The sequence below is a fragment of the Salvelinus sp. IW2-2015 genome, unplaced genomic scaffold (genome assembly GCF_002910315.2).
Source record: "Salvelinus sp. IW2-2015 unplaced genomic scaffold, ASM291031v2 Un_scaffold789, whole genome shotgun sequence".
NCBI lineage: Eukaryota > Metazoa > Chordata > Actinopteri > Salmoniformes > Salmonidae > Salvelinus > Salvelinus sp. IW2-2015.
Window position 1 is genome coordinate 370295 of NW_019942614.1, and position 26578 is coordinate 396872.

A 26578-nucleotide genomic window follows, 5' to 3' on the forward strand; every position below is an offset into this window, starting at 1 on the left:
GGGGTCTGAGGATCTCATCTCGGTACCTAATGGCAGTCAGGCTACCTCTGGCGAGCACATGGAGGGCTGTGCGGCCCCCAAAGAAATGCCACCCCACACCATGACTGACCCACCGCCAAACCGGTCATGCTGGAGGATGTTGCAGGCAGCAGAACGTTCTCCACGGCGTCTCCAGACTCTGTCACGTCTGTCACATGTGCTCATGTACTCAGTGTGAACCTGCTTTCATCTGTGAAGAGCACAGGGCGCCAGTGGCGAATTTGCCAATCTTGGTGTTCTCTGGCAAATGCCAAACGTCCTGCACGGTGTTGGGCTGTAAGCACAACCCCCACCTGTGGATGTCGGGCCCTCATACCACCCTCATGGAGTCTGTTTCTGACCGTTTGAGCAGACACATGCACATTTGTGGCCTGCTGGAGGTCATTTTGCAGGGCTCTGGCAGTGCTCCACCTGCTCCTCCTTGCACAAAGGCAGAGGTAGCGGTCCTGCTGCTGGGTTGTTGCCCTCCTACGGCCTCCTCCACGTCTCCTGATGTACTGGCCTGTCTCCTGGTAGCGCCTCCATGCTCTGGACACTACGCTGACAGACACAGCAAACCTTCTTGCCACAGCTCGCATTGATGTGCCATCCTGGATGAGCTGCACTACCTGAGCCACTTGTGTGGGTTGTAGACTCCGTCTCATGCTACCACTAGAGTGAAAGCACCGCCAGCATTCAAAAGTGACCAAAACATCAGCCAGGAAGCATAGGAACTGAGAAGTGGTCTGTGGTCACCACCTGCAGAACCACTCCTTTATTGGGGGTGTCTTGCTAATTGCCTATAATTTCCACCTTTTGTCTATTCCATTTGCACAACAGCATGTGAAATGTATTGTCAATCAGTGTTGCTTCCTAAGTGGACAGTTTGATTTCACAGAAGTGTGATTGACTTGGAGTTACATTGTGTTGTTTAAGTGTTCCCTTTATTTTTTTGAGCAGTGTATTATGCACTGTTGCATGCAAGATCTGTCTCACCCTTTAAGCATAGAAAGGATTGTAGAGGACCATGAATGGTGGACAATGCTTGAGCTTGATGGACACAAACTAGGCTACTTTTTTCATTTGTGATTCAGACCAGCCTGTGAACAGAACAACATGCTCTCTGCCCCTCTGGGATTTACAGATATAAATGCATTGTTGCACAGCAAACCCACCATTTATATTTACTGCAATATTTGCTAGTCCTTCATAGGAATACTTTTTTTGTGCCCAGGCTTTGTTTATAGGTACTTGAATGTAATTAAATGTCACATTTTGTTAAAGGGGCAATCTGGGATTGTTACATACATTTTAGGACTTTTGAGTTAATGGCATGTAGCAGTTGCTTCGTGAAGAATATAACTTTTAAATGCCTCATGAGCTTTGGTCAACTGTTTTACCCCACCAGAACCCAAAATAGAATCTTGTTTGTAAACAATGTTTTTCTACACAAACCCTATATGGTTTCATAACTATCATTTTGATATCATTAATGGTCAGTCCTTGCATCCATGGCTCTGTTTATGTTTACATTTCTCTAGCCCCAACCCTTAGCTGTTTACCAGTTGTTTTTCCAATCCCAAATTTCCGCTTTAAACATTTCCACTTGGCTTCCTCCTGGCTCCCTGGGATCTGATAGCTATATAAACATTTGTTTGGAATAACAACCTTATTTTAACTCTAGATGAGTTGAGCGTTTCAACTCTAGATGAGTAGGACTTCGGCCTCGTGCCTTCTCACACGGCTGGAGGTGTATGGTTATTCCCTGTTGTGTGTTAATGCTTACATACATAGATCCAGATTGTTTGAATGAGTGGGCCTTTGACTATGTCTTGTCTTCTCAGATCATTTGGATTCCACTGATCCCCAGGTTCTGGACTATATGCTGGTTCCTCACCGGAACTTCAACCTGATCAATGAGATCCGAGACTCCGACATATTCGCCGTCACTTATCCCAAGTCAGGTGAGTACTGGAGACAGCACAGATATACTTACCTAGAATACCCAGATGTTTACCGCTTTTAAAACATGCCTACATAGCTCTTTTCATCTCTTCCTATAAGGTCCTCTAACACAGTTTATCAGCTCAACTGAGGAGATCTCGTTCAGTGAGTTTACTTTGCTTATCTGTTAGTGGGCTCTGTTCTCGACCTATATCAGTACAGCAGCCCAGATAAGTGAAAGAAATGTCCTAGTTTTTAAGCCAAAAAACTGGTATTTTCGCTAATCTTCCTGCGCAGAACCTTGCCTGCGTCCTTATATTAAGTGGAATGCTGCATGCCCAGTTATTCTCCCCTTGGCTGAAAACAATGGTTAAACCAGGCTAGATTAAAGTGTAACAGACACCATGTCCCATAAGCACCGTATCAGGGCAGGAGTAGCACAGTGACGGTAGGCAATGTCCACATTCAAATACACTATATATACAAAGTATGTGGACACCCCTTCAAATTAGTGTATTTGGCTATTTCAGCCACACCCATTGCTGACAGGTGTATAAAACCGAGCACACAGCCATGCAACCGTCATAGACAAACATTGGCAGTAGAATGGCCTTACTGAGGAGCTTAGTGACTTTCAACGTGGCACTGTCATAGGATGCCACCTTTTTAACAAGTCAGTTCGTCACATTTCTACCCTGCTAGAGTTGCTGGTGCTGTTKTTGTGAAGTGGAAACGTCTGGGAGCAACAACGGCTCAGCTGCGAAGTAGTAGGCCACACAAGCTCACAGAACGGGACCGCCGGGTGCTGAAGCACGTAGCACGTAAAAATGCTGTCCTCGGTTGCAACACTCACTACCGAGTCCCAAACTGCCTCTGGAAGCAACATCAGCACAAAAACTGTTCGTCAGGAGCGACATGAAATGGGTTTCCATGGCTGAGTAGTGGCACACAAGCCTAAAATTGCCATGCGCAATGCCAAGRGTCGGCTTGAGTGGTGTAAAGCTCGCCGCCATTGGACTCTGGATTAGTGGAAACACGTTCTCTGGAGTTATGAATCACACTTCACCATCTGGCAGTCTGACGSACGAATCTGGGTTTGGCGGATGCCAGGAGACCACTATCTGCCCCAATGCATAGTGCCAACTGTAAAGTTTGGTGGAGGAGGAATAATGGTATTGGGCTGTTTTTCATGGTTTGGGCCAGGCTCCTTWGTTCCAGTGAAAGGAAATCTTAACGCGACAGCATACAATAACATTGTAGACAATTCTGTGCCTTCCAACTTTGTGGCAACAGTTTGGGGAAGGCCCTTTCCTGTTTCAGCATGACAATGCCCCTGTGCAAAAAGTGAGGTCCATACAGAAATAGTTTGACAAGATCGGTGTGGAAGAACTTGACTGGCCTGCACAGAGCCCTGACCTCAACCCCAACGAACACCTTTGGGATGAATTGGAACGCCGACTGCAAGCCAGGTCTAATCGGCCAACATCAGTGCCCGACCTCACTAAGGCTCTTGTGGCTGAATGAATGCAAGTCCCCGCAGCAATGTTCCAACATCTAGTGGAAAGCCTTCCCAGAAAAGTGGAGGCTGTTATAGCAGCAAAAGGGGACCAACTCCAAATTAATGCCCCATGATTTTGGAATGAGATGTTCGACCAGCAGGTGTCCACATACTTTTGGTCATGTAGTGTAGAATCCCTGAGAAACAAAAGTTCACTACATTTTCCCCCATCAAAATAACCCCTAAATTGTCAGTTAAACAGTGTGTGGGTGTTATCAAATCAAGGTAGTGAGGTGAAAGGGCCAAGCTATCCAGTATTGTACATTGTATGGTAGGACTGACTTGCCATATTGTCCCTGCATGGACAATTCATGTTTAAATTGAATTGAAATGGCCTCTGGGTGACCTGCAGTGTCCACTCTGCTGTGATTGACAGGGACGATCTGGATGCAGCAGATTCTGACTCCGATAGAAGCCAAAGGTGATGTCACTCCAAACACAGAGCATCTCAACGCGCAGCGCGTCCCATGGATCGAGCTGATTGGCAGTGAGAAGGAGTTTAACGCCACCCCTTCCACCAGGCTATGGGTCACCCACCTGCAGTACAAGTTCATGCCGCTCGCCGTCAGACAAAAGAGGGGAAAGGTCAGTGGAGTGCATGGATCATTTTGGTAACACTTGGGTATTATTCTGTGGTATTAGCACTTAGCATAATTAGCACTTTGGTATTGGTGTTAGCCTGCAGGTATAATGTTTTATTACTTGTTATGTATGAGCCTTTATAATGCCTTAAGGCTTTTAATATATTATATATCTCTATGTATCAAAATACTCTAAATGGTCGGTATACATGCTTATTATAAGTCTTAGAATGCATAATACCTGCAGGCTTTAAGTGTTACCCGAAGTCTATCACTATTTGTCATTACCTTCAGGATTACTTACATTAAGGTATTACTACTGATATTGATGGATCGTTTTTTATAGTCAATCTATTGATATGCAGTATGACCTTGCTTCCCTAAGGTGATCTATGTGGCCAGAAACCCTAAGGATGTTCTCGTGTCCTATTACCACTTCCACAAATATGCAGCCATGCTGGAGATGCCGAAGGACTTCAATGATTTCTTTGAGAAATTCATGGAAGGGAAAGGTAAGTAGAATGTGTGTTAAGGACTATGCATTTCGTACATGATGTGCAAAGCCAAGTATTTTTTCTATGGGGAGTTGGCACTAGCCAACAACGCTTTAATTGCGATCATTTTGAAATTAATGATGTTGAAAGCCTTCTTAAACACTTTTGCTTGTACTATCCTTAGGTTCAGCTGTGCTTTCATGGTGGTAGGCTGTGTATGAAGTATCCATTTGAGTCTTTGCTGTGTTTGTTGCAGTTTTTGGGAACTGTTGGTTTGAGCACATCAAGACGTGGTACGCTAATAGAGACAACATGAACTTCCTCTACATCACATATGAAGAGATGATCAAGGTACCAACAGTGGCAAAACCTACCTGTCCATCTACTTGTCCATCCTGTCCTGTACTCAGAGTTGGCTTGTGCGTTTAAATGAGTCTCAAAGCATGAACGGTGTGTGTGTGTTGCAGGACCTGCGCTCCATGGTGGAGAGGATGTGCAGGTTTCTAGGGAAGGATTTGAGAGAGGAGCAGATGGCCAGTGTGGTGGAACACAGCACCCTTAGGACCATGAAACAGAACCCACAGGCTAACTACAAGACAGTGCCCGACTCCCTGCTTGACCACAAGGGCACGTTTATGAGGAAAGGAATGCACGTCACACCTTGTAAGTCATAATATAACGTGATAATAGAATGGTCGCCTGTGTCCTTATCAATACACATTGGTATGAGGATTTTTTTTTGTGTGTGATTCAGAGAGACCATTGCACAAGCTGCATATTATTAGCATATTATTAAGGGCAATCACAAAGGGCTTACAGTACTATACTTGTAAKAGGCCCCCACACATTTACACTGAACCAATGTTCCYATAGATATATAACCATCTGGATTATAATTTGTGCAAACCTAAAGGACAATTTAAATTGATAATTTATCTTAAAGGGCAATTCCTCCACTTTTCAACCTCATATTAATGATCTCTAGAACCATACCAGTGTCTACATATGTGAAAACGGCACGTTACAAAGCTAAGGTCCTATTGTTTCTTTTATGTTACATCACAGGGTAGGATTAAAAGTAAGAAAAACTGTGATTTACAATAAGTTTCTAGCCAGAGGGAGGGTATTTTCTTGCTCCCCACGTCACTGCGAATCTCATAGTGTTTGATGTTATCGGGTAGAACTTTTTAACTTGAGATGTTTTTATACGAAATGTAGAAATGTGCCATTTTCACATATGTACACTGGTATTGTGCTGGAGATAATGAAAATGACGTTGAAAAGTGGTGGAATTGCCCTTTAATACTCTTTTACATTATTGACTGATTTCCATCCACACTCTGACAYGGACCATTGGGGACTGGAAGAACCATTTCACTGTTGCACAGAGTGAGAGATTTGACAGTGTCTTCCAGGAGAAGATGAGGGACCTGCCCCTTTCCTTTACGTGGGACATAAATGACATCAATAGTGCCACATGATGACATCATAGTCACGTCTTTCAGGGATTTTTAAAATCCTTGTGCGGGCCCCCTGAGCATTTTTTGGGGGTCACCTAAGTTCAAAGTGTAAAAATAATAGCTTTTTTTCAGGATTGAAAAACGCTTTCAGAGTGAAATAAATGACTAAATTACCTGTATTTTTTTTATTTTTCAACAGCATTGTTGAATACTTGTTTATAATGTACAGAATGTGGGCATTTATCCCTTACATAATATAATCTTTGAGAACTAACAATCACCTAAATAAAAGCTAGACAGTCAGGGACAATTGAGAAATCCCCAAACAATTAATTTAGCAGTACAGATTTTATGTTTGAGCAAAAGAACACAGAATTAGCCATRGCAAAATCCATAGAATTGCAGGAAATTTGCTTTAATACTGAAAATGTTTCTCAGCTCCATGGCAGAATATGTAGAATCACAGGGAATGTGCTTTTAAAACGGCAAAGATGAGGGCCTCTAAAATGTTTTCTAAAATTCAGACCTCTGTCACGCCCACCACCTAAGCCTATTATTGATCCAGAAAAAACCCTGCCTTAGAGTTACCCTAGAGAACTTAATAAACTAGTTGTAAGCTATACTGAACAAAAATGTTTCATGAGTTGAAATGACATTTTCCATAGGCACAAAAAGCTTATTTCTCTAAAATTTTGTACACGATGTGTTTACATCCCTGTTTTTTGAGCATTTTTCCTATCTATCCACCGGTCGGTCTCAAGTTGAGGGTGTGCAATTGGCATGCTGACTGCAGGAATGTCCACCAGAGGTGTTGAATGTTAATTTCTCTACCATAAGCCACCTCCCCCGTTTTAGAGAATTTGGCAGTACGTCCAACTGACCTCACAACCGCAGACCACGTGTAACCATGCCAGCCCAGGACCTCCACATCTGGCTTCTTCACCTGTGGGATGGTCTGAGACCAGCCACCCGGACAGCTGATAAAACTGTGTTTACACAACCAAAGAATTTCTGCACGAACTGTCAGAAACCGTCTCAGGGAAGCTCATCTGTGTGCTCATTGTCCCAACCAGTGTCTTGACCTGACTGCAGTTTGGCGTCATAACCAACTTCAGTGTGCAAATGCTCACCTTTGATGGCCACTGGCACACTGGAGAAGTATGCTCGTCACAAATTAATCCCAGTTTCAAAAGTACCGGGCAGACAACGTGTATGGCGTTGTGTGGGCTTTGCCGACGTCAATGGCGGGGTTATGGTATGGGTAGGCATACGCTTTGGCCAACAAACACAATTACATTTTATCGATGGCAACTTGAATGCAGATACCGTGAGGAGATTCTGAGGCCCATTGTGTCGTGCCATTCATCTGCCGCCATCACCTCATTTTTCAGCATAATGCACAGCCCCATGTTGCAAGGATGTTCACAATTCCTGGAAGCTGAAAATGTCCCAGTTCTTCCATGGCCTGCATACTCATCAGACATATCACCAATTGAGCAGGTTTGGGAAGCTCTGGATCAACGTATGACAGCGTGTTCCAGTTCCTGCCAATATCCAGCAACTTTGCACAGCTATTGAAAAGGAGTGGGACAACATTCCAAAGGCCACAATCAACAGCCTGATCAACTCTATGCAAAGGAGATGTTGCTRTCCATCTTCATGATGCTCTCCATGAGGTAAATGGTGATCATACCAGATACTGACTGGTTTTCTGCTCCACYCCCTTACCTTTTGAAGGTATGTGACCAACAGATGCATATCAGTATAGCCAGTCATGCAAATCAATAGATTAGGGCCRAATTAATTTTTCAATTGACTGATTTCCTTATGAACTGTAACTCAGTAAAATATTTGAAATTGTTGCATTTATATTTTGGTTCACTGTAGTAGCTATCAATCCAAAATGTATCAAAAAAACAATATGTAAATTGTTTTCTATTTGAAGGAGGGAAAAATAGTTTGGCAAGTGTACAGTAACTTCTCATGCGCTGTACCCACATGGTTTCAGTCAGTTTTGAATGTGTATAAAGAAGTATTCAAAGTTTAAAGAATTTAAATATATAAAAAAATTGATTGAATGAGGAAACGGTGAATTCAAACAGTGTCTTGAAGGTTATGTTCCGTAACAATGAGCTGCTGCCCTCTGTGGGCCAGTCAGGGTTTCTACAACTGCCTTTTGAATTCCAAGCCGGCAAGCACTTATTCCCTATTTCACATTATTTAGATGACGTGATGGCAATGTAAAGTCCTTAGTCCCCCACAGCCAAGAAAAGTACTCAACACAAAATGCACAGAAATACGAATTATAGACCTTTCATTCTCATTGAAAGCAAGTCTATGAGGCAGTAGATCTGTTCTATGTGCGCTATTTCTATGCTTCGTGTTTAAGTTTAATTATTGCATCTTTCAGTTTTGTACACCAGTTTATGGAAGAGACATTTCACAGCAGTTTAGATGGTACAATGATTCTCTACACTATACTTGCTTTGTCACAAACTGAAATTAAGCAAACTAGAATTTTTGCGACCAGGAAATGGTGGAGATTTCTGCATAGTGCATCTTTAATGGCATCAGGGTATAAATCAATTKATTGACCAGGGTGTATAAATGCCTTGAGGTGATTCTGTGTTTACAGCCAACTGAAGTTATAGTTCATGTTTAGAACATAAATGTGGGTGTTATTGGATGTCTTTCTTCTCTGGGCTTGGTTACATACAGTGACTTCCCTTCCTGTGATGATCCCCTCCTGTTAGTATCGGTTGCGTTCAAAGTCGTAAATATTACAGTCGTGCTGCGCATCTCAGAAGAATTCTATATCACATTGATGTCGTTCCTGAGATGCTAAATACTTCTCCAGGCGTTGAGGGATCTGAATCTGTGCAGCACAACGTGACTGCAATAAAGATGKTCTGGGACRGGACCTGGTTTCAAATACTATTTGAAATAATTTCAAATGCTTTCTTCTGGGCTTGATTGTGCTTACCAGGCGCAATGGAACCAATAAAATAGTCACAACACTGCAATCCCCACCGATCTGGCACTCCGGGCAGGCTATGGCAAATGCTCAAAATATTTTAAATAGTATTTGAAAACACGTCTGCCTTCTCTTCTTCCTCGTTCAGTCCTCATCACTGCCCAGTGCCAGAGGGTCAAAGTCAGGGTCGTCTTCATCCAGGTCGAGTTCCTCAAGGTCCTGGAAGAGGGACTCGTCCACTTCAACACTGTTTCCAGCTGAACGGGAGGGAAGAGCAAAGTTATTGTACAACCTTTTACAGARCCCCCTTGCTAATCACCATACTTCTCTTAAATCAGACATGCACACTACAGTTGTATCACTCCGCTATACTTACAATCTTCCAGGAACTGTATATCTGATGTGTCAAGATTGTGATCGGTCTCAAATAGCTTTTTTCCTGGTAGAGAGAAAAAGAAAAGTGTTAAGCGTGTACAAATGCCAAGACGCTCAACCATTGAACCTTGTCCAGCSCACCATTTTACATGCACTGACAGCTACATTGGTATGTGTTTATATAAAGTCCTTCTGGGCAAACTCCCTCTACCTCTGTAGCATGCTCTCCTTCACCACTCGCAGTTACCAGACATGGTCTTCAAGGTGGTTGCTACTTAAAGTCCCCAGGGCCATTACCAAGTTAGTCCTTTTCCTACTGTGCACTAGAGGCATGTGATTAACTAACTATGTTCAGGAGGAGTGTAAATGTTTCCTGTAGGGCGGATCGTGTTTTACATTTTGTAATGTTGTATTGACTGCTTCCGCTTTCTTGGCCAGGTCTCCCTGGCAAAAGACTCAATGGACTTATTCTGGTTCAATAAAAGAAATGCAGAAACTTGGGTTTATGTTCTGACTGTACATGATGTCAGAAATGTAGCATCCATGTTAGGGTTGAATATTTTCCTGGTATTTTACAAATGTTCCATCGCGAGAATAAATCACTTTACTTCCAGTAACCCAGTATTTCCCGCCAAAACCATAAGTGCCATTCAAAAACATCATAAAGCATATAAATAGGCCTGTCTGGATTTGTTTAGAGCTTTGATTTAAAATTCAAGCCTGATGCTACCTGAGCCTGATACATTCAAATACATTTAATGAGCAGCACGTGGCCTACAAAGTTGCAAATTTGATTGAAATATAATAGGGTCTGTTTGTATAATTAGTAGGCTGACGCATATATACCTTTTCATAATATTTCCCCAAATGTTAACCTACCTCTTTCTCTATTGTTTAAAGCGAGGAAGGAATGAATCAACAGTTAAATAAGTTGTCATCATTCTGAAGACATCCTTGAACAATACAGGACTAGAATTAGATGCAGAAGGCTTTCACTTCTCTTAACGAAGATTGAATGGTTATGGGTCTGAACAAATAACTGCTATATTCTACTGGCATCACACATTGACTTATTTCAAACTACCCGTGGGTTTTATTGGCTGCTGTATTCAACTTTCAGCAAACGAGAGCTTGCYTCCCTCTTCAAATAGTCTATTGGTATAAGAAATGCTATGAAAAATCATGTCCAGCAAGCTATTCTAGTCTAGCTTTTCCTGCATGGGAAAGGAGGGGCCAGGGGCGGACCGATGCATMCTTATTGCGCAAGAGACAAGAGGCTATAAATTAGAAGATTATTATGTATACCCCATCATTAATTAGCTAAATATAAGGCTAATACTGCATTGAATTTATGACCAGAAAAAGGTAGGCTAGTACATCTAGAACAGGATTATCTATTTTGGATGCAATTTGAATGGAGTTCATGTAGAYAGAGAGAGAAAGACTGCGAGAGAGTGCACTGATTTAAAGCAATGATATTCAAGTGATAGGCTGTTTTAAAACAGCAGCTGAAAAAAATATTTWAAAAAATAGGGTGACCCCTGAAAGCCAGATGTTGATGGGTAAATTAGATCTTTATATTACTGTAGCATAGACTATGCTGCAGKAAATGAAGGCCTACCTATCACTAGAAGAAAAGTTACCATGAGATGATTGGTCTACTACATGCATTGTGAACTGCGCTCCATACGGAGATGGGTTGTCTGTCCCCACCCTGAGCACTGATGAGTTATCATACAGAGGCCATAGAGAAGCCAGATTTAGACTTCGCATATCACTTAAAAGTTCCATTTCACACCAAGCTGTTCATATAAATAATTTAATATAATGTACCAGGGTCTCGCAGTTATTTATCCTAGGAAAAGGGAGTGGTTTTGGGCTGTAAATCCCAGTATGTCTTAGTAACCAGGTTCCCACTATTCAACCCTAATCCAGATGGCTCTTGGTTGGGGATGAAGAGGGGTTTGGGGGGGTATACACTTACCTGTGAGTTTAATCTTTCCAGCCTGCTGCTGCTCCTCCTCTTTCTGCCGTTTCCTCCTCAACTCAGCCATCTCCAGCTCAAACTTGGCTTTCCATGACAGGAAATTCTCGATGGTGACCACTGTTCCTTGGAAGAGCACCTTCTCAGCCTCCTCTGCCGCCTCCTCTTTTCGCCTCTTCTCTTCCTCTCTTCTGTTTTTTATCTCGTCGACTAATTCGTTCAGTTTGTCCTGAACTGCTGTAACTAGGGTGAATATCATCACCATTCCAAGGTTTTCCTCAGCCTAGAAAAATAAAAACACAGATGTAAGCCCTCTCATTGCAGAGTAAGGCTGAAGACAGGCTGAGAGAGACAGACGGACAGAGCCGCAGTAAGGCGAGGATGGTGGAACAGACAGACTGTGTGAGAGTAAGTAGGGCTGTCAGCCCGTGATTGTAAAGCAAATAACTGCCGGTCTCACTCACGGGAATTGACTGTTAATTAACACATTTAGCATCTCCTGTCTTCCACACATAGCCTACAATCTACTGATGCAAACCTTCGGAACATCTACATTTAAAAAAGTWTAATAAATCCATTTATTATAGCCTTCACCATCACAATAAATCCATTAATTTTAGACAGGTCTYAAGAAACATGATATGAAGAAAATGTAGTCTATTTCAGAAGAACAGAATAGCATACTCTGCATTGTCCTTATGTAGGCCCTGATCTGGCTATGCCATATGGCTGTGGGCTACACTAGTTTATTTAGCATTTGCTAAGAATTCCGTGGCATTATTTTATAGTATGAAGAATACAATTGAACAAAGCTCAATAAAAACAGGATATTTTCTCCAAATGATTTGAGGGAGCGCGCACATGCGGCTATTCTGTGATGGGCGTTTAACAAAAGAAACAGGTACTCCTATATGCTTAATTTAGAGTTATTTATGTAACTAGTTGTGATACAAATGTTGGCTATATGTTTAGTTTTTTTAATACATTCTAAGGCTGCATGACACGACTAATGATGATTTGAAAAAGGTTGCATGAAAGGCATGAGCTCCACTTTGTTTTTTGCGTAGGCTGTACACACTTCAGTCTCTTTCACAATTTGACAAGCACTTGATAATGCCTCAAATTTCCCAGCTGCATCCCGTGTGGCCATAATGCCCCTAAAGAAATCCATGCCTTTTGTGGCCAGTGGCTGTTATACCCTTGGGCTGCATATAATAATTATAATTCCCTTTTACCTGCTGCGTGCCGAAGCACCTCTTCGCTACAAGTGAAGATAGACACATCTGGGACGCAACAAATGAGAACGTTTAGCTTAAAAAGGCTATTTCTCCACATAAGCGCAGCAATGCACACGGCAAATGTTCCATTAGCAGGAAAAAAACTCCCAAAAGTGAACACAAATGCAATCATGCATMTAATGCTTTTATTATAAAAGGTGAATTTATGGTGAAAATTATCTTCCCCAAAACTGAAACTCATGCGTTGCGTATGTATGCCAGTTAGGGTCTACACCCATTGTAAAGCAGATAAATGTGCTTCATTTTAAGAAGTTATTAAGGAGCCTTTTGGTCCTAGACTTGTCGCTCCAGTACCTCTTGCAGTCTATGACTTGGGTGACTGGAGTCTCTGACAATTTTATGGGCTTTCCTCTGACACAGCCTATTATAGAGGTCCTGGATTGCAGGAATCTTGGCCCCAGTGATGTACTGGGCCATACGCACTACCCTCTGTAGCGCCTCATGGTCAGATGCCGAGCAGTTGCCATACCAGGCAGTGATGCAACCGGTCAGGATGCTCTCGACGGTGCAGCTGTAGAACCTTTTGAGGATTTGGGGACCCATGCCAAATCTTTTCAGTCTCCTGAGGGGGATAAAGGTTTTGTTGTTCCCTCTTCAACTGTCTTGGTGTATTTGGACCATGATAGATCGTTGGTGATGTGGATACCAAGGAACTTGAAACTCTCAACCCGCTCAACTATAGCCCCGTTGACATTAATGGAGGCCTATTTAGCCCGCCTTTTCCTGTGTCCACGATCAGCTCTTTTGTCTTATTCAGATTGAGGGAGAGGTTGTTGTCCTGGCACCACACGGCCAGTTCTTTGACCTCCTCCCTATAGGCTGTCTCATCGTTGTCGGTGATCAGGCCTACCACTGTTGTGTCGTCAGCAAACTTAATGGTGGTGTTGGAGTCGTCATTGGCCACGCAGTCGTGGGTGAACAGGGAGTACAGGAGGGGACTAAGTACACACTCGAGGGGCCCCAGTGTTGAGGATCAGTGTGGCAGACGTGTTGTTACCTACCTTTACCACCTGGGGGCGGCCCGTCAGGAAGTCCAGGATCCAGTTGCAGAGGGAGGTGTTTGGTCCCTGGGTCCTTAGCTTAGGAACTATGGTGTTGAACGCTGAGCTGTAGTCAAAGAACAGAATTCTCACATAGGTGTTCCTTTTGTCCAGGTGGGAAAGGGCAGTGTGGAGTGTGATTGCATCATCTGTTGGGGCGGTATGTGAATTGGAGTGGGTCTAGGGTATCCGGGAGGATGCTGTTGATGTGAGCCATGACCAGCCTTTCATGGCTACACATGTGAGTGCTAAGGGGCGGTAATAATTTAAGCAGGTTACCTTCGCTTCCTTGGGCACAGGGACTATGGTGGTCTGCTTGAAACATGTAGGTATTACAGACTAGGTCAGGGAGAGGTTTAAAATGTCAGTGAAGACACTTGCCAGTTGGTCCGTGCATGCTTTGAGTACATGTCCTGGTAATCCATCCGGCCCCGCGGCTTTGTGAATGTTGACTTGTTTAAAGGTCTTGCTCACGTCGGCTACCGAGAGCGTTATCACAGTCATCTAGAACAGCTGGTGCTCTCGTGCATGCTTCAGTGTTGCTTGCCTCGAAGTGAGCATAAAAAGGCATTTAACTCATCTGGTAGGCTCGCATCTGGGTTTCCTTTTGTAGTTTTCAAGCCCTGCCACATACAACGAGCGTCAGAGCCGGTGTAATAGGATTCAATCTTAATCCTGTATTGACGCTTTGCTTGTTTGATGGTTCGTCTGAGGGCATAGCGCGATTTCTTATAAGCGTCCAAATTAGTGTCCCTCTTCTTGAAAGCGGCAGCTCTAGCTTTTAGCTCGTTGCGGATGTTGCCTCTAATCCATGGCTTTTGGTTGGGAGTTGTACGTACGGTCACTATGGGCACGACGTCGTCGATGCACTTATTGATGAAGCCGATGACTGAGGTGGTATACTCCTCAATGCCAATGGATGAATCCCAGAACATATTCAAGTCTGTGCTAGCAAAACAGTCCTGTAGCGTTGCATCCGCGTCATCTAACCACTTCCATATTGAGTGAGTCACTGGTACTTCCTGCTTTAGTTTTTGCTTGTAAGCAGGAATGAGGAGGATAGAATTATGGTCYGATTTGCCAAATGGAGGGCTGGGGAGAGCTTTGTATGCATCTCTGTGTGTGGAGTAAAGGTGGTCTAGAGTTTTTTTTTCCTCTGCTTGCACATGTTGACATGCTGGTAAAAATTTGGTAAAACTGATTTAGGTTTGCCTGCATTGAAGTTGCGGGCCACTAGGAGCACCGCTTCTGGATGAGCATTTTCTTGTTTGCTTATGGCCTTATAGAGTTGGTTAAGTGCGGTCTTAGTGCCAGCATCGGTCTGTGGTGTAAATAGACGGCTTTGAAAAATATAGATGAGAACTCTTGGTAGATAGTGTGGTTTACAGCTTATCATAAGGTACTCTACTACCTCAGGCGAGCAATACCTCGAGACTTCTTTAATATTAGACATCGCGCACCAGCTGTTATTGACAAAAAGACACCCACCCCTCGTCTTACCAGACGTAGCTTCTCTGTTCTGCCAGTGCATTGAAAATCCCTCCAGCTCTATATTATACGTGTCGTCGTTCAGCCACGAATCAGTGAAACATATGATATTACAGTTCTTAATGTCAAGGATAATCGTAAGTTATTAATTTTATTTTCCAATGATTGCATGTCAGCAAGTACAATTGATGGCAGTGGGAGTTTACTCGCTTGCCTACAGATTCTCAAAAGGCAGCTCGATCTGCGTCCTCTTTTCCTCTGTCTTTTCTTCACACAAATGTCTGGGATCTGGATCTGTTCCGGGAGAGTAGTATATCTTTCTTGTCGGACTCCTTAAGGAAAAAGCTTTTTCCAGTTCATGGTGAGTAATCCCAGTTCTGATGTCCAGAAGTTATTTTTCGGTCATAAGAGACAGTAGCAGCAATATTATGTACAAAATAAGAACAAAAATAAATAAACAAATACAAATAAAATAGCACAATTGGTTACAGGCATGTAAAACGTTACCCATCTTACCACATCATTCACAAGTGATAATATCATTCACAAGTGATAATATCATTCACAAGTGATAATATCATTCACAAGTGATAGGCTAATATTGTCACCCATCACACTATTCTTGATTTAATCTAGTGTTTACATATGTGAAATTTGTTTTGATTTGGAATTATGCACCTCTTGAAACAGGGGCAGCGGGAAAAATATATATGTCATCTATGCATTTAAATAGCGAATGGAGGACGCTTTTCCCGTGGTTCATTTCTATGCCACTCAGGTAGGCTATACTCCTGTTTTAAAGAGAAGCAATGTGCTTAATATTAGGAAGGTTGAGAAATAAATATAGTAGTCCTAGCCTATAGAAAGTTGATGGGATCCTCTATTTAAGAGGCCATCACTCTGTTTTCTCATGCAAATGCATAGCCTATAGAAATGTGGCGCAACATGAGCTCATGGGGTCTCATGAAGTGTTTGATTTGATTTCCGATTACATTCGCATTGATGTCAGAGTGACTGAGGGACAATAGAGTGCAGAGTACCAGGCAGTTAGCAAGTTTGATAGGCTACTAATGACCATGAGCAGCATCATAGCTTGGAAAAGCCTAATTACAGTGACTAAACAGTCACATGGAATTTGACTGCCATCATGACTCGGTGTTGGGGTAATACGGTCACCGTAACAGCCCTATGAGTGAGTGTGTGTGCACATGCGTGTAACAGACCTGCTGCCGCAGTAAGGTGAGGATGCCCTCTGCGTCTGAATCCTCCAGGTTCTCCTGGGAGTATATCTCCCACAGTGGCACCTCATCTGGATACTTCTCCACATAGGTGAACTGTAGCGTCACTTCAATCGCTACAATAACACAGAGGCATTAGGTTAACAAATAAACAAACAATAATGTAATAAAACCCTAGCCAGGTCCCAGATCCGTAAATGCTTTAATTAGCCAACTTGACTGACTTGTCATGTCATATGGGACCAGGCTAGTATAGCCCAACAGATCTACACAAGACTCGGGCAAGAGAGTGATAAGTTAGGTTACTGCTTACTTTCATCATTTTCCCCTGCGTCTGATGTCACAGTGATGGTGAAGCTGGTGGGCACCTCTGATAGCACTACAGGAGGGCCAAAACAAATATTAAAGTCAGCACAGCAGTCACATCATTGTTATGCAAATGAATGAAACGCAAACAGTTCGAACAGAAAGTGGATCCCGTTGCTCTAAAATCATTTCACTATTGAAAAGTGGAAGATGTTAACTATGATCAACTCACCTACTGGAGAGCCTGAATGGTAAGATGTGTGACACTGTCAGTGCAGTTGAGTTTGTTTAGCTAGCTAACAGTGCAGTGGCACTGACTAACTTTGAGTATGTGGTGATCGAGGGCGTTTCATTATGTGATCGTTAGCTAAGACAATTTCTCCTAGATGTTGAGGGTTGTTGGCTTGCTAACTAGCTAGCCAGCTAAATTGGCACCACAATGCTAACCTGAGTTAGCTAGCTAGCGTTCTCCAGCCTGGAAACCAACCGAGACAGACTCGCAGAAAACTCACCTGTAAACGAGTCCGGGTAAATTGACTCTATAGCTTCCAGCTCGTTTCGCTGCTCCTCGGCGTAATCTGTCATTTTCTTCTACTATGGTCCATCAATGAGCTAGCAAAGTTATCCAACTGGGCACAGACGTYTGCGTGCTCGAAGCAGAAGGGCCCACCAAAGATGTTTATAAAACCGAGATAGACCACAGCTTGTCGTTTCCAATGGGAACAAATGAGTCGTAGTGGGCAGAACAAGCAAGGAGGTGGGCAGAGCCAAGCACGCGCTAGCGAAATCCTATTGGCGCATTCTAATATATTTTTGCATATTTCCGTTAGGGAACGCCTACCCTGTGAAGTGCACGTGTGCAATACCTCAATTCGCCTTTGCACTCCTTCTAAACAGCGTGATTTTGTCAAACAAAGGGCGAAGTCTACAATACTTAATCAGTTATGTTCATAACATATTCTAGTTTTGGGAACAGAAAACTGCATTGAAATCAAATGTTTAATTGATGAGGCCATTTGCAGAATGTCGGCCAAAATACATCTCGTTCCATCTTCTCCCACTGCGCGCCAGTGGSCTTTCTCTCACTGCTACATTTGGTAGTGAGTGGAAACGCCAACCGGATGCTTCACATTTATGCATGCACTGAAATATCTGTCTSTGGGCCAACTGTTGATTGACTACATCGGCAATCCTTTTTAGTTCTCACTCTGAATCGCAGAAGGTTGGTTTGCCAAAGTTTACTAATCGAATGACTAATTATGCAATTATATCTATTAGATATGGATACATTTTCCGGTCAAACTCTTAGGCTATTATCTACTCATTAGTATTATTCGTTCGGTATCATGTATGAAATATTTTATACTTTTCTTCAATATATTTTTTAGTCTAGTAAATTCTTAAAGGGCCATCGACATTGGCCTTTTCCTTCATACTGTAGTCATTGGCCTTTTTGCAATTGGTTTGCTCAAGTCCTGCATCCTCTCTCCTTCATCCTCTGCAGTGGTGTAGTGGAGGGTATACGCTGTATTACCATATACACACTTATTTTTCAGTGGGCATTGGGTATACAAAGTAATGGAGGGATACGCCGTATCAATTAATAAAGCTGATGGAACAGATCAGAATGTTTAGCTTATAATGTTGATAAACTATTATTTCTTCATATTTTAGGCGCAGCAATGTGCACACAGCAGTAAGGCCTACACGCAAATGTTCCTAAATACAATTTGCAGGAAAACACCTTTCAGCAATGCGCACATGGACAGAGATGAAAATATCCATTAGATATTTAGAAAGAGGGGAGATCTAAAGATGCAGCATCTATCATGGGATGGGTTTCTAATATGACTAGGATAATGCCTTTGGCTGCTAGACATATGAGGAAGTCTTTATAAAATGATTGCCTCCATGTTTCTATGGTGGGATTTTGGCTATAGGCTACTTTGAAGAAAGGTAAGACCTGCTTCATAATATGAAGTAAAATGTCCAGGTTTCAAACAATTAAGGAACAGGAAAAATATAGCGATGCTAATGATAGGCCTAGCCGTCTCTGGTAGATGGAAAGGCTTTCCCAAAAACTAGCTACAAATTAGCCAATGCCTACCTGGCAGAATGATATCATGATTATTTGCATAAATCCAGTGGCCATTTGTTTTGCTACAAAAACAAGCTAGCCAAACAGTGCTAGGTGCCTGCACACTTGAATTAAWGGGTAACTACACTCAGAAATAAAAAATGATTAGATTTTTCCCAAGCCTTAAAACTGGTCTCATGATGTGGTTTAAGCATTGTTATGGACTTAGAACATCCAATTTTGTGCTTTTTCTATTACAAAAATATGCCTTTTGTCAGAAACCTGTGAATTTCTGATTCAGTTGACAGCCTAATTGCTTGGATTGGCCTCTGTGAAAGACCAATATGGGATTCATAATTTGGGAAATTTGGGACAGAATTTGAGTATACCACCTCTATACCACTGGTCCTCTGTCCCCTCCGTTTAAAAAAGGTCAAAGGTAATCGAGGAGAGGAGGCAAGGGGAGGGAACGTGAACGGAAATGTGCTTGTTTGAAATGAGACAGTCCTTCTCCACTGCATGTCATCAGGCAAATTGCGTTTACAGGGGTGGAATCGTAAAATAAATGTGTAAAGTGATAAAAACAAATTTAGCTAGCTGTGCAAGCCATTTTAAAGATAAAAGGATAAGCAGCATGTTGTTTTTAAATGTTTACATGCTTTTGTCCTTCGAGAAAACAATAGCTGATTCAAAGGGGTTGTGGCAGAATTCAAAACTCTTCCGCGAAGGACTACAGATAGAATACACATGACTAACCTCCGATGAAAGGTGGCTATCCAGAAGAGGAGGACACTCTTCCATTTGCTTACTAATGAATTGGCACTCTCCTCGACCACTCAACCACTTATCGGTTTCCGGGTCACAGAGGAGAGTGGATGGAGGAAAGAGGGTGGACTTTTACCCAAATTAGAAAAGGCCATTGTGAAAGTATGTGTATGTGTGTGTGTGTGGTGTGTGTGTGTGTGTTGTGTGTGTGTGTGTGTGTGTGTGTGTGTGTGTGTGTGTGTGTGTGTGTGTGTGTGTGTGTGTGTGTGTGTGTGTGTGTGTGTGTGTGTGTGTGGTGTGGGGTGTGTGTGTGTGTTGTGTGTGTGTGTGTGTGTGTGTGTGTGTGTGTGTGTATATGTGTGTGTGAGAGATGCACCATCGAGAGCAGCCCCAAGGTCCGCTAGAGGCCGCTATTACTTGACGTCAGGATAATAATAGTGCCCTCTAGCGGACCTTGGAGCTGCATCGAGAGCATCATGACTGACTGCATCACTGCCTGCTACGGCAGCTGCACCGCCCTCGACCGTGGATCTACAGAGGGTGGTGAAAACTGCCCAGTCCATAACTGGTGGCGAGCTCCTAGCCCTACAAGAAATTTACTCCAAGCGGTGTCTGAGGAAAGCCCGGAAGATTTCCAGAGACTTCAGCTACCCCAGACATGGACTGTTTACTCCCTTACCGCCWGGCATGCGATACAAGAGCATCAGAGACCGTTTCTACCTCTTGGCCATAAGTCTGTTGAACAGCTAACCCCTGGCTGCCGTCCACCTACACCTTAAGACTATTTGCACAGAATCTCTGCATTCCCACTTCTCTCTCCCTCTCACACACACACACAACACGCACACCTATTTATTATTTACCGCTCTACCTTGCTCCTACCTAGTCACTATTCACTTACTAATTGTAGGGGCGGCAGGTAGCCTAGAGGTTAGAGTGTTGGGCCAGTAACTGAAAAGTTGCTAGATCGAATCCCCGAGCTGACAAAGTAAACATCTGTCTTTCTGCCCCTCAACAAGGCAGTTGACCTAGGAATAGTGGGTTATCACTGTAAATAAGAATTTGTTCTTAACTGACGTGCCTTTTTAAATAAAGGTTAAAAAATTTTTTTTAAATATAACAGTACACTGAAATATATTCACAGTATATATTTTTTTACTTATTTTTTTAACTACTGACATAGTATTTTGGAGTGCTCTAGTTTTACCACTCATTTTATTATTTCTGCAATGTTGAGGAAGCTCGCAAGTAAGCATTTCATTTCACCGTTTATCCTGTATCCTGTGCATATGACGAATAAACGAGGATTTGAGTGTGTGTGATTTTTTTTGTTGATTTATGACAATCAATTTTTACCTTTACATTATCTTCCTACACATTCACTGTAAACTGAATTAAATATACAAATACACAAAGTATGTTCATCTCCATTATCAATCATTCAAAAGTAAGAATATTTAAAAGTTGAGGGTCGGTTTCCAGGACCCAGATTAAACCTATTCCTTAAAAAAGGACTGAGCAATCAACTGAAACTAAGTGCTTTTTAGTCCAAGACTAGGTTTTTCTACATCAATGAAACTGGTCCTTACTGTTCAAACTACATTTTTTWAAATTACAACATTCAGTGAAACAAATCTACATTCTGTACATACCATTCAAATAAATTGAAAGCAAACATTTGGAACATAAAAACTTAGCATGGGTGCTGCTCAAATAAAAAGTTACGCTTTCACTATGCAGTGCAAAGGTGCCCACAGCCAAAACACATGACATTATCAACTGTATCAAACAATGTGGGCTTCTTTGACAGACAATAGATTCTCAGATATTCCAGTGAATCGCATACAGTACCAGTCAAACGTTTGGGCACACCTACTCATTCAAGGGTTTTTCTTCATTTTTACTATTTTCTACAAACTATGAAATAACACATATGGAATCATGTAGTACCCAAAAAAGGGTTAAACAAATCAAAGTAGATTTTGATTTTAGATTATTCAATGTAGCCACCCTTTGCCTTGATGACAGCTTTGCACACTCTTGGCATTCTCTCAACCAGCTTCACCTGGAATCCTTTTCCAACAATCTTGAAGGAGTTCCCACCAATGCTGAGCACTTGTTGGCTGGTTTTCCTTCACTCTGCAGTCCAACTCATCCCAAACCATCTCAATTGGGTTGAGGTCGGGTGATTGTGGAGGCCAGGTCATCTGATGCAGCACTCCATCACTCTCCTTCCTGGTCAAATAGCCCTTACATTGCCTGGAGGTGTGTTTTGTGTCATTGTCCTGTTGGAAAACAAATGGTAGTCCCACTAAGCGCAAACCAGATGGGATGGAGTATCGCTTCAGAATGCTGTGGTAGCCATGCTGGTTAAGGGTGCCTTGAATTTTAAATAAATGACTGACAGTGTCAACAGCAAAACACCCCCAACCATCACACCTCCTCCTCCATGCTTCATGGTGGGAACCACACATGCAGAGATCATCCGTTCACCTACTCTGCGTCTCACWAAGACACGGCGGTTGGAACCAAAAATCTCTAATTTGGACTCATCAGATCAAAGGACAGATTTCCACTTGTCTAATGTCCATTGCTCTTGTTTCTTGGCCCAAGCAAGTCTCTTSTTATTATTGGTGTCCTTTAGTAGTGGTTTCTTTGCAGCAATTCGACCATGAAGGCCTGATTCGCACAGTCTCTGAACAGTTGATGTTGTGATGTGTCTGTTCCTTGAACTTTATTTATTTGGACTTCAATATGAGGTTCAGTTAATTACTGATTTCTGAGGCTGATGAACTTATCCTCTGCAGCAGAGGTAACTCTGGGTCTTCCTTTCCTGTTGCAGTCCTCATGAGAGCCAGTTTCATCATAGCGCTTGTTGGTTTTTGCGACTGCACTTGAAGAAACTTTCAAAGTTCTTGAAATTTTCCAGATTGACATACCTTCATGTCTTAAAGTAATGATGGAGTGTAGTTTCTCTTTGCTTATTTGAGCTGTTCTTGACATAATATGGACTTGGTCTTTTACCAAATAGGGCTATCTTCTGTATACCACCCCTACTTTGTCACAACACAACTGATTGGCTCAAATGCATTAAGAATCAAATTAATTCCACAAATTAACTTTTAATAAGGCACACCTGTTAATTGATATGCATTCCAGGTGACTACCTCATGAAGCTGGTTGAGAGAATGCCAAGATTGCGCAAAGCTGTCATCAAGGCAAAAGGTAGCTTTGAAGAATCTACAATCTAAAATGTATTTAATACTTTTTGTTACTACATGATTCCATATGTGTTATTTCATAGTTTAGATGTCTTCACTATTATTCTACAATGCAGAAAATAGTAAAAATAAAGAAAAAGCCTTGATTGAGTAGGTGTGTCCAAACTTTTGACTGGTACTGTACATGCCAGGAAATTTGATAAAATATGAATAGAAGGGCTATGGTACTGTGCTTGGCATATACCCCCAACGTACAGTTCTCTCCCTTTCAGTCATGAGCCTCAGGCTCCACCATTGGAGCAAGCTCTGTGTTCATATTGTTAGGTTAAGACTGTGCATGTGTATCACCATTGTTTCTGGAGCCATGCAGCTCGTTGTCCACCATAGGCTGCTGGGCTTGACTTAAGGGTCCATTGGGGACGGGTGGGGCAATATGGGATGYGGGCACAAAAGGCTGGTAGATGCCCACCTCTGGACGTTCAGTGACTGTCCCCAGAGAGAGGGGCTCTGTCTCTGTGGGCCCAGTAAAGCTCTGGTACACATCCACAGCCTGGTCTCCATAGACACCCATCTCTGCCCCGTCTCGCAGGAGATGGCTGTATACAAGTGTGTCCTCGATCGAGGCATAGATATGGGACTCGTTGTCTTTTCGTGATTTGGGGAACCTCCCGTTGTGCTCTGGCAGGAAGCTGGTCCCGTTGGGGTTGTAGATGGACACTTGGTGAGACAGCTGTCTCTTCTTCTTCCTACTCAACAGGAGGGAGATCAAAACACATTATCACACGCAAAGTAGGCTACTGTAAAGAGAGAAAATTATGTTGTCTTAAATAGTCACACTTATTAAGTCCCATAATGATATAAAGTCCCTATGTATGCCAATTCCTATTTTGACCGCCTTTCCTTCCAGTTCTCTGCTGCCAATGACTGGAACGAATTGCAAAAATCACTGAAGCTAGAGACTCATATCTCCCTCTCTAACTTTAAGCACCAGCTGTCAGAGCAGCTCACAGATCACTGCACCTGTACATAGCCTATCTGTAAATAACCCATCCAACTCCCTCATCCCCATACTGTTATTTATTTGTTTTGCTCCCCAGTATCTCTCACTCCAGTGTTTAATTGCTAAATTGTAATTATTACACCACTATGGCCTATTTGTTGCCTTACCTCCCTTATCTTACCTCATTTGCACACACTGTATATATACTTTTCTATTGTGTTATTGACTGTATGTTTGTTTATTCCATGTGTAACTCTGTGTTGTTGTTTGTGTCGCACTGCTTTGCTTTACCGTGGCCAGGTCGCAGTTGTAAATGAGAACTTGTTCTCAACTGGCCTACCTGGTTAAATAAAGGTTAAATAAAATAAAATAAATTATCTCCACAGCACTCCACTCCAGCAGGTGGTGATAGTGTAAACATGTGTTTCGAAAAAGAGCGCYTGGAACAGGAAAAACAACACTTGCTAGCAGCTACTCAGCTAGATAACTAACAAAAATGTTGCCTAACATAAAATCATTGAGAATGTTGCTTAACAGGCGATTAAAAGCGGCTGTCGACGAGCTATTCGGGGCAGTTGAAACAACGATAGCAGAGTACCAGCAAGAATTATGCCGTTCAAAAGAGGAGAAAGACCGAACGGTAGCAGAGTACCAGGAAAAAATGTCCCGTTCGGAAAAAGAGAACGCCCGGCTACAGAGGCTGCTGGATGTCGTTCTTAAACCAAAAATAAAGTTACAGAGACTAGAAGGTATGTTACTTATTAGCTAAGCCCGTAACAACCATCATTTTTTACAGATACCTAATGCARGTTGGTCATTTAAATTAGCAAAAATMTAATTCAATTGGAGACAGATTTTCATGCGTTTTTCATTCAAAAATCCGCATGAAGAAAATTCGATTTTTCCCCACCAGTAGCGTTTCCACCAAACGGAGTGTGTGGCGACGTAGTGCACATAATGTACTTTTTAGTTTAAGGTTTCATGTACCGAATACAAATCAAAAGTTCTATATGTTTCCATCACATTTTCAACTCTACCAATAGTTTCGTCACAAACATTGTCATGTTAAATAGCAAATGTGTCTACTTTGGTCTTGGCACGTGTGTTCTAGCCAACAGTTCATATAGTCTACATGAGATTATTATGAAAAATAGCGAGAATATTTTTATTTGTCAAGCATCCGTCATCAGAATAAGATCTTCGATATTATACACCACCCTGTGAAATTCATAATTTATTTCATCTGTTGCCTAATAAACTGCATGGTTTCACGAGTCATAGACGACCATACACCATATAATCTCGTGACTCCAAATTTACATAGATGTGATGTTTATTATATCAATATTTGCGCATTAAAGTGTTTGCATCGCCTTTTCTCGCATCACTTATTTTACCGACACAAAAATATCACACTATGTCGAACGAACAAATTATCTGTAGGCATTTATACAACTGTACCGAAACTTCCAGTTTCCATCACAGCTATCGTGTTATATATATGATATGACTTGCATAAAACTGTCTGGAAATGTGGTTACTGTGTAGCTCAAAAGTTACATCTGGCTAGAACACATTTCTTGTAAGTCAGCATTAGAATGTACTAGCTAAATATATCATGCTCTTTTTCCCCACAGACCTCCAGCAGCTCACTCTCTCCATCTCTGAAGAGGTTTCTCCTGAGCAGCAGGAGTGTAGTCCCGGTCTGGGGCAGGAGGACCCTTCCCAGATTAAAGAGGAACAGGAGGAACTATGGGTCATCAGTCAGAGACGAGAGCAGCTTCAAGCGATGGATTATGATACTGATTATACTGATGATTCTGCTGATACAGAAGCCTTCATATCTACTGCCAGAATAAAAGGTGACTGTAATCAGAACCCAAGTCAGTCCTCACATCTTTACCAAATTTTAACCCAACGTGAAGAAAACACAGACAGGGATGAGCTACCCAGCACCACAATGCAAATTGAACAGATTAAAACAGAAAATGTCAGTAACAGTGACTCTCAGCCCCCATCTGCAGTCAATTCAGACTGGTCTGAAACTCAGAGTGAGAGTGGTGAAAGTGTTGATTGGATGGAGAGTGAAGAACCTCCACTCAAGTCAAAGAGAACACAGACAGAAGTTGGACCAAGCTTCCATGCCTGTACTAAAGTCAGAGAATCCACAGAGTTGTCCCATTTGAAATCCCCTATCCCCAGTAATGCTGTTCGTCATTGTAGAATATGTGCAAAACCTTTTATCACGATGACGTCTCTAGTGATTCATGCCCATAGACATAGACAGCTATCTCGGTGTGGTATCTGCGGAAGAACCTTTGAGTCTGTAGAAAGTTTGAAAGAACATCTACATTTTCATGTTGCAAGTACAGGATCACTTTCTTGTTACATCTGTGGTATATGTTTCACAGAGGATGAGGAGGTTTTGCTGGAAGAGCATATGAGAAATCACAAACTGAAACTGTATCGCTGTCTTGGGTGTAAGGAACATTTCGATACTCGCCAGGGTCTGACATTGCATATGAGGACTCACACCAGGACTCTTGATCAGTATTGAAAATTGAAGACTGCCCTGACCTGGGCCTATGACCTGCAGCCTGAGCCTTTACAAGCAGTCTTTTTTTATTTTGAAATTGTAAAAACAATGTGAACGTGAGGGAGAAGTAGCCTATATTGTCGTAATCAAACTTCATTAAAACACTACAGCAGTTTTTGCTGAAGAAATCACTCTGATAAAATGCTCCAGTTCCATATCCT

At 42.3% G+C, this 26578-nt stretch overlaps 2 protein-coding genes and 1 long non-coding RNA gene across 3 annotated transcripts; 2 read left to right on the forward strand and 1 right to left on the reverse strand.

Moving 5' to 3' along the window:
• The first annotated feature begins 1736 nt into the window (after positions 1-1736).
• On the forward strand, positions 1737-7136 carry LOC112068924 (amine sulfotransferase-like). The gene is made up of 6 exons (XM_024136154.1): positions 1737-1982; positions 3897-4105; positions 4487-4613; positions 4852-4946; positions 5063-5258; positions 7129-7136. The coding sequence occupies exons 1-6, from the start codon at positions 1901-1903 to the stop codon at positions 7134-7136; spliced, it is 717 nt and encodes a 238-aa protein (XP_023991922.1). The 5' UTR covers positions 1737-1900.
• Positions 7137-8594: 1458 nt separating this feature from the next.
• Positions 8595-17480, reverse strand: LOC112068913 (RWD domain-containing protein 1). The gene is made up of 6 exons (XM_024136143.2): positions 17271-17480; positions 16766-16831; positions 16438-16568; positions 11389-11671; positions 9406-9468; positions 8595-9286 (listed from the first exon to the last, which is right to left on the reverse strand). Exons 1-6 carry the CDS (start codon positions 17341-17343, stop codon positions 9174-9176), a joined length of 729 nt encoding a protein of 242 aa, XP_023991911.1. The 5' UTR covers positions 17344-17480; the 3' UTR covers positions 8595-9173.
• Positions 17481-24220: 6740 nt separating this feature from the next.
• Positions 24221-26532, forward strand: LOC112068914 (uncharacterized). The gene is made up of 2 exons (XR_011475239.1): positions 24221-24570; positions 25459-26532. It is a non-coding gene; the product is annotated as an uncharacterized lncRNA (long non-coding RNA).
• Positions 26533-26578: the final 46 nt, after the last annotated feature.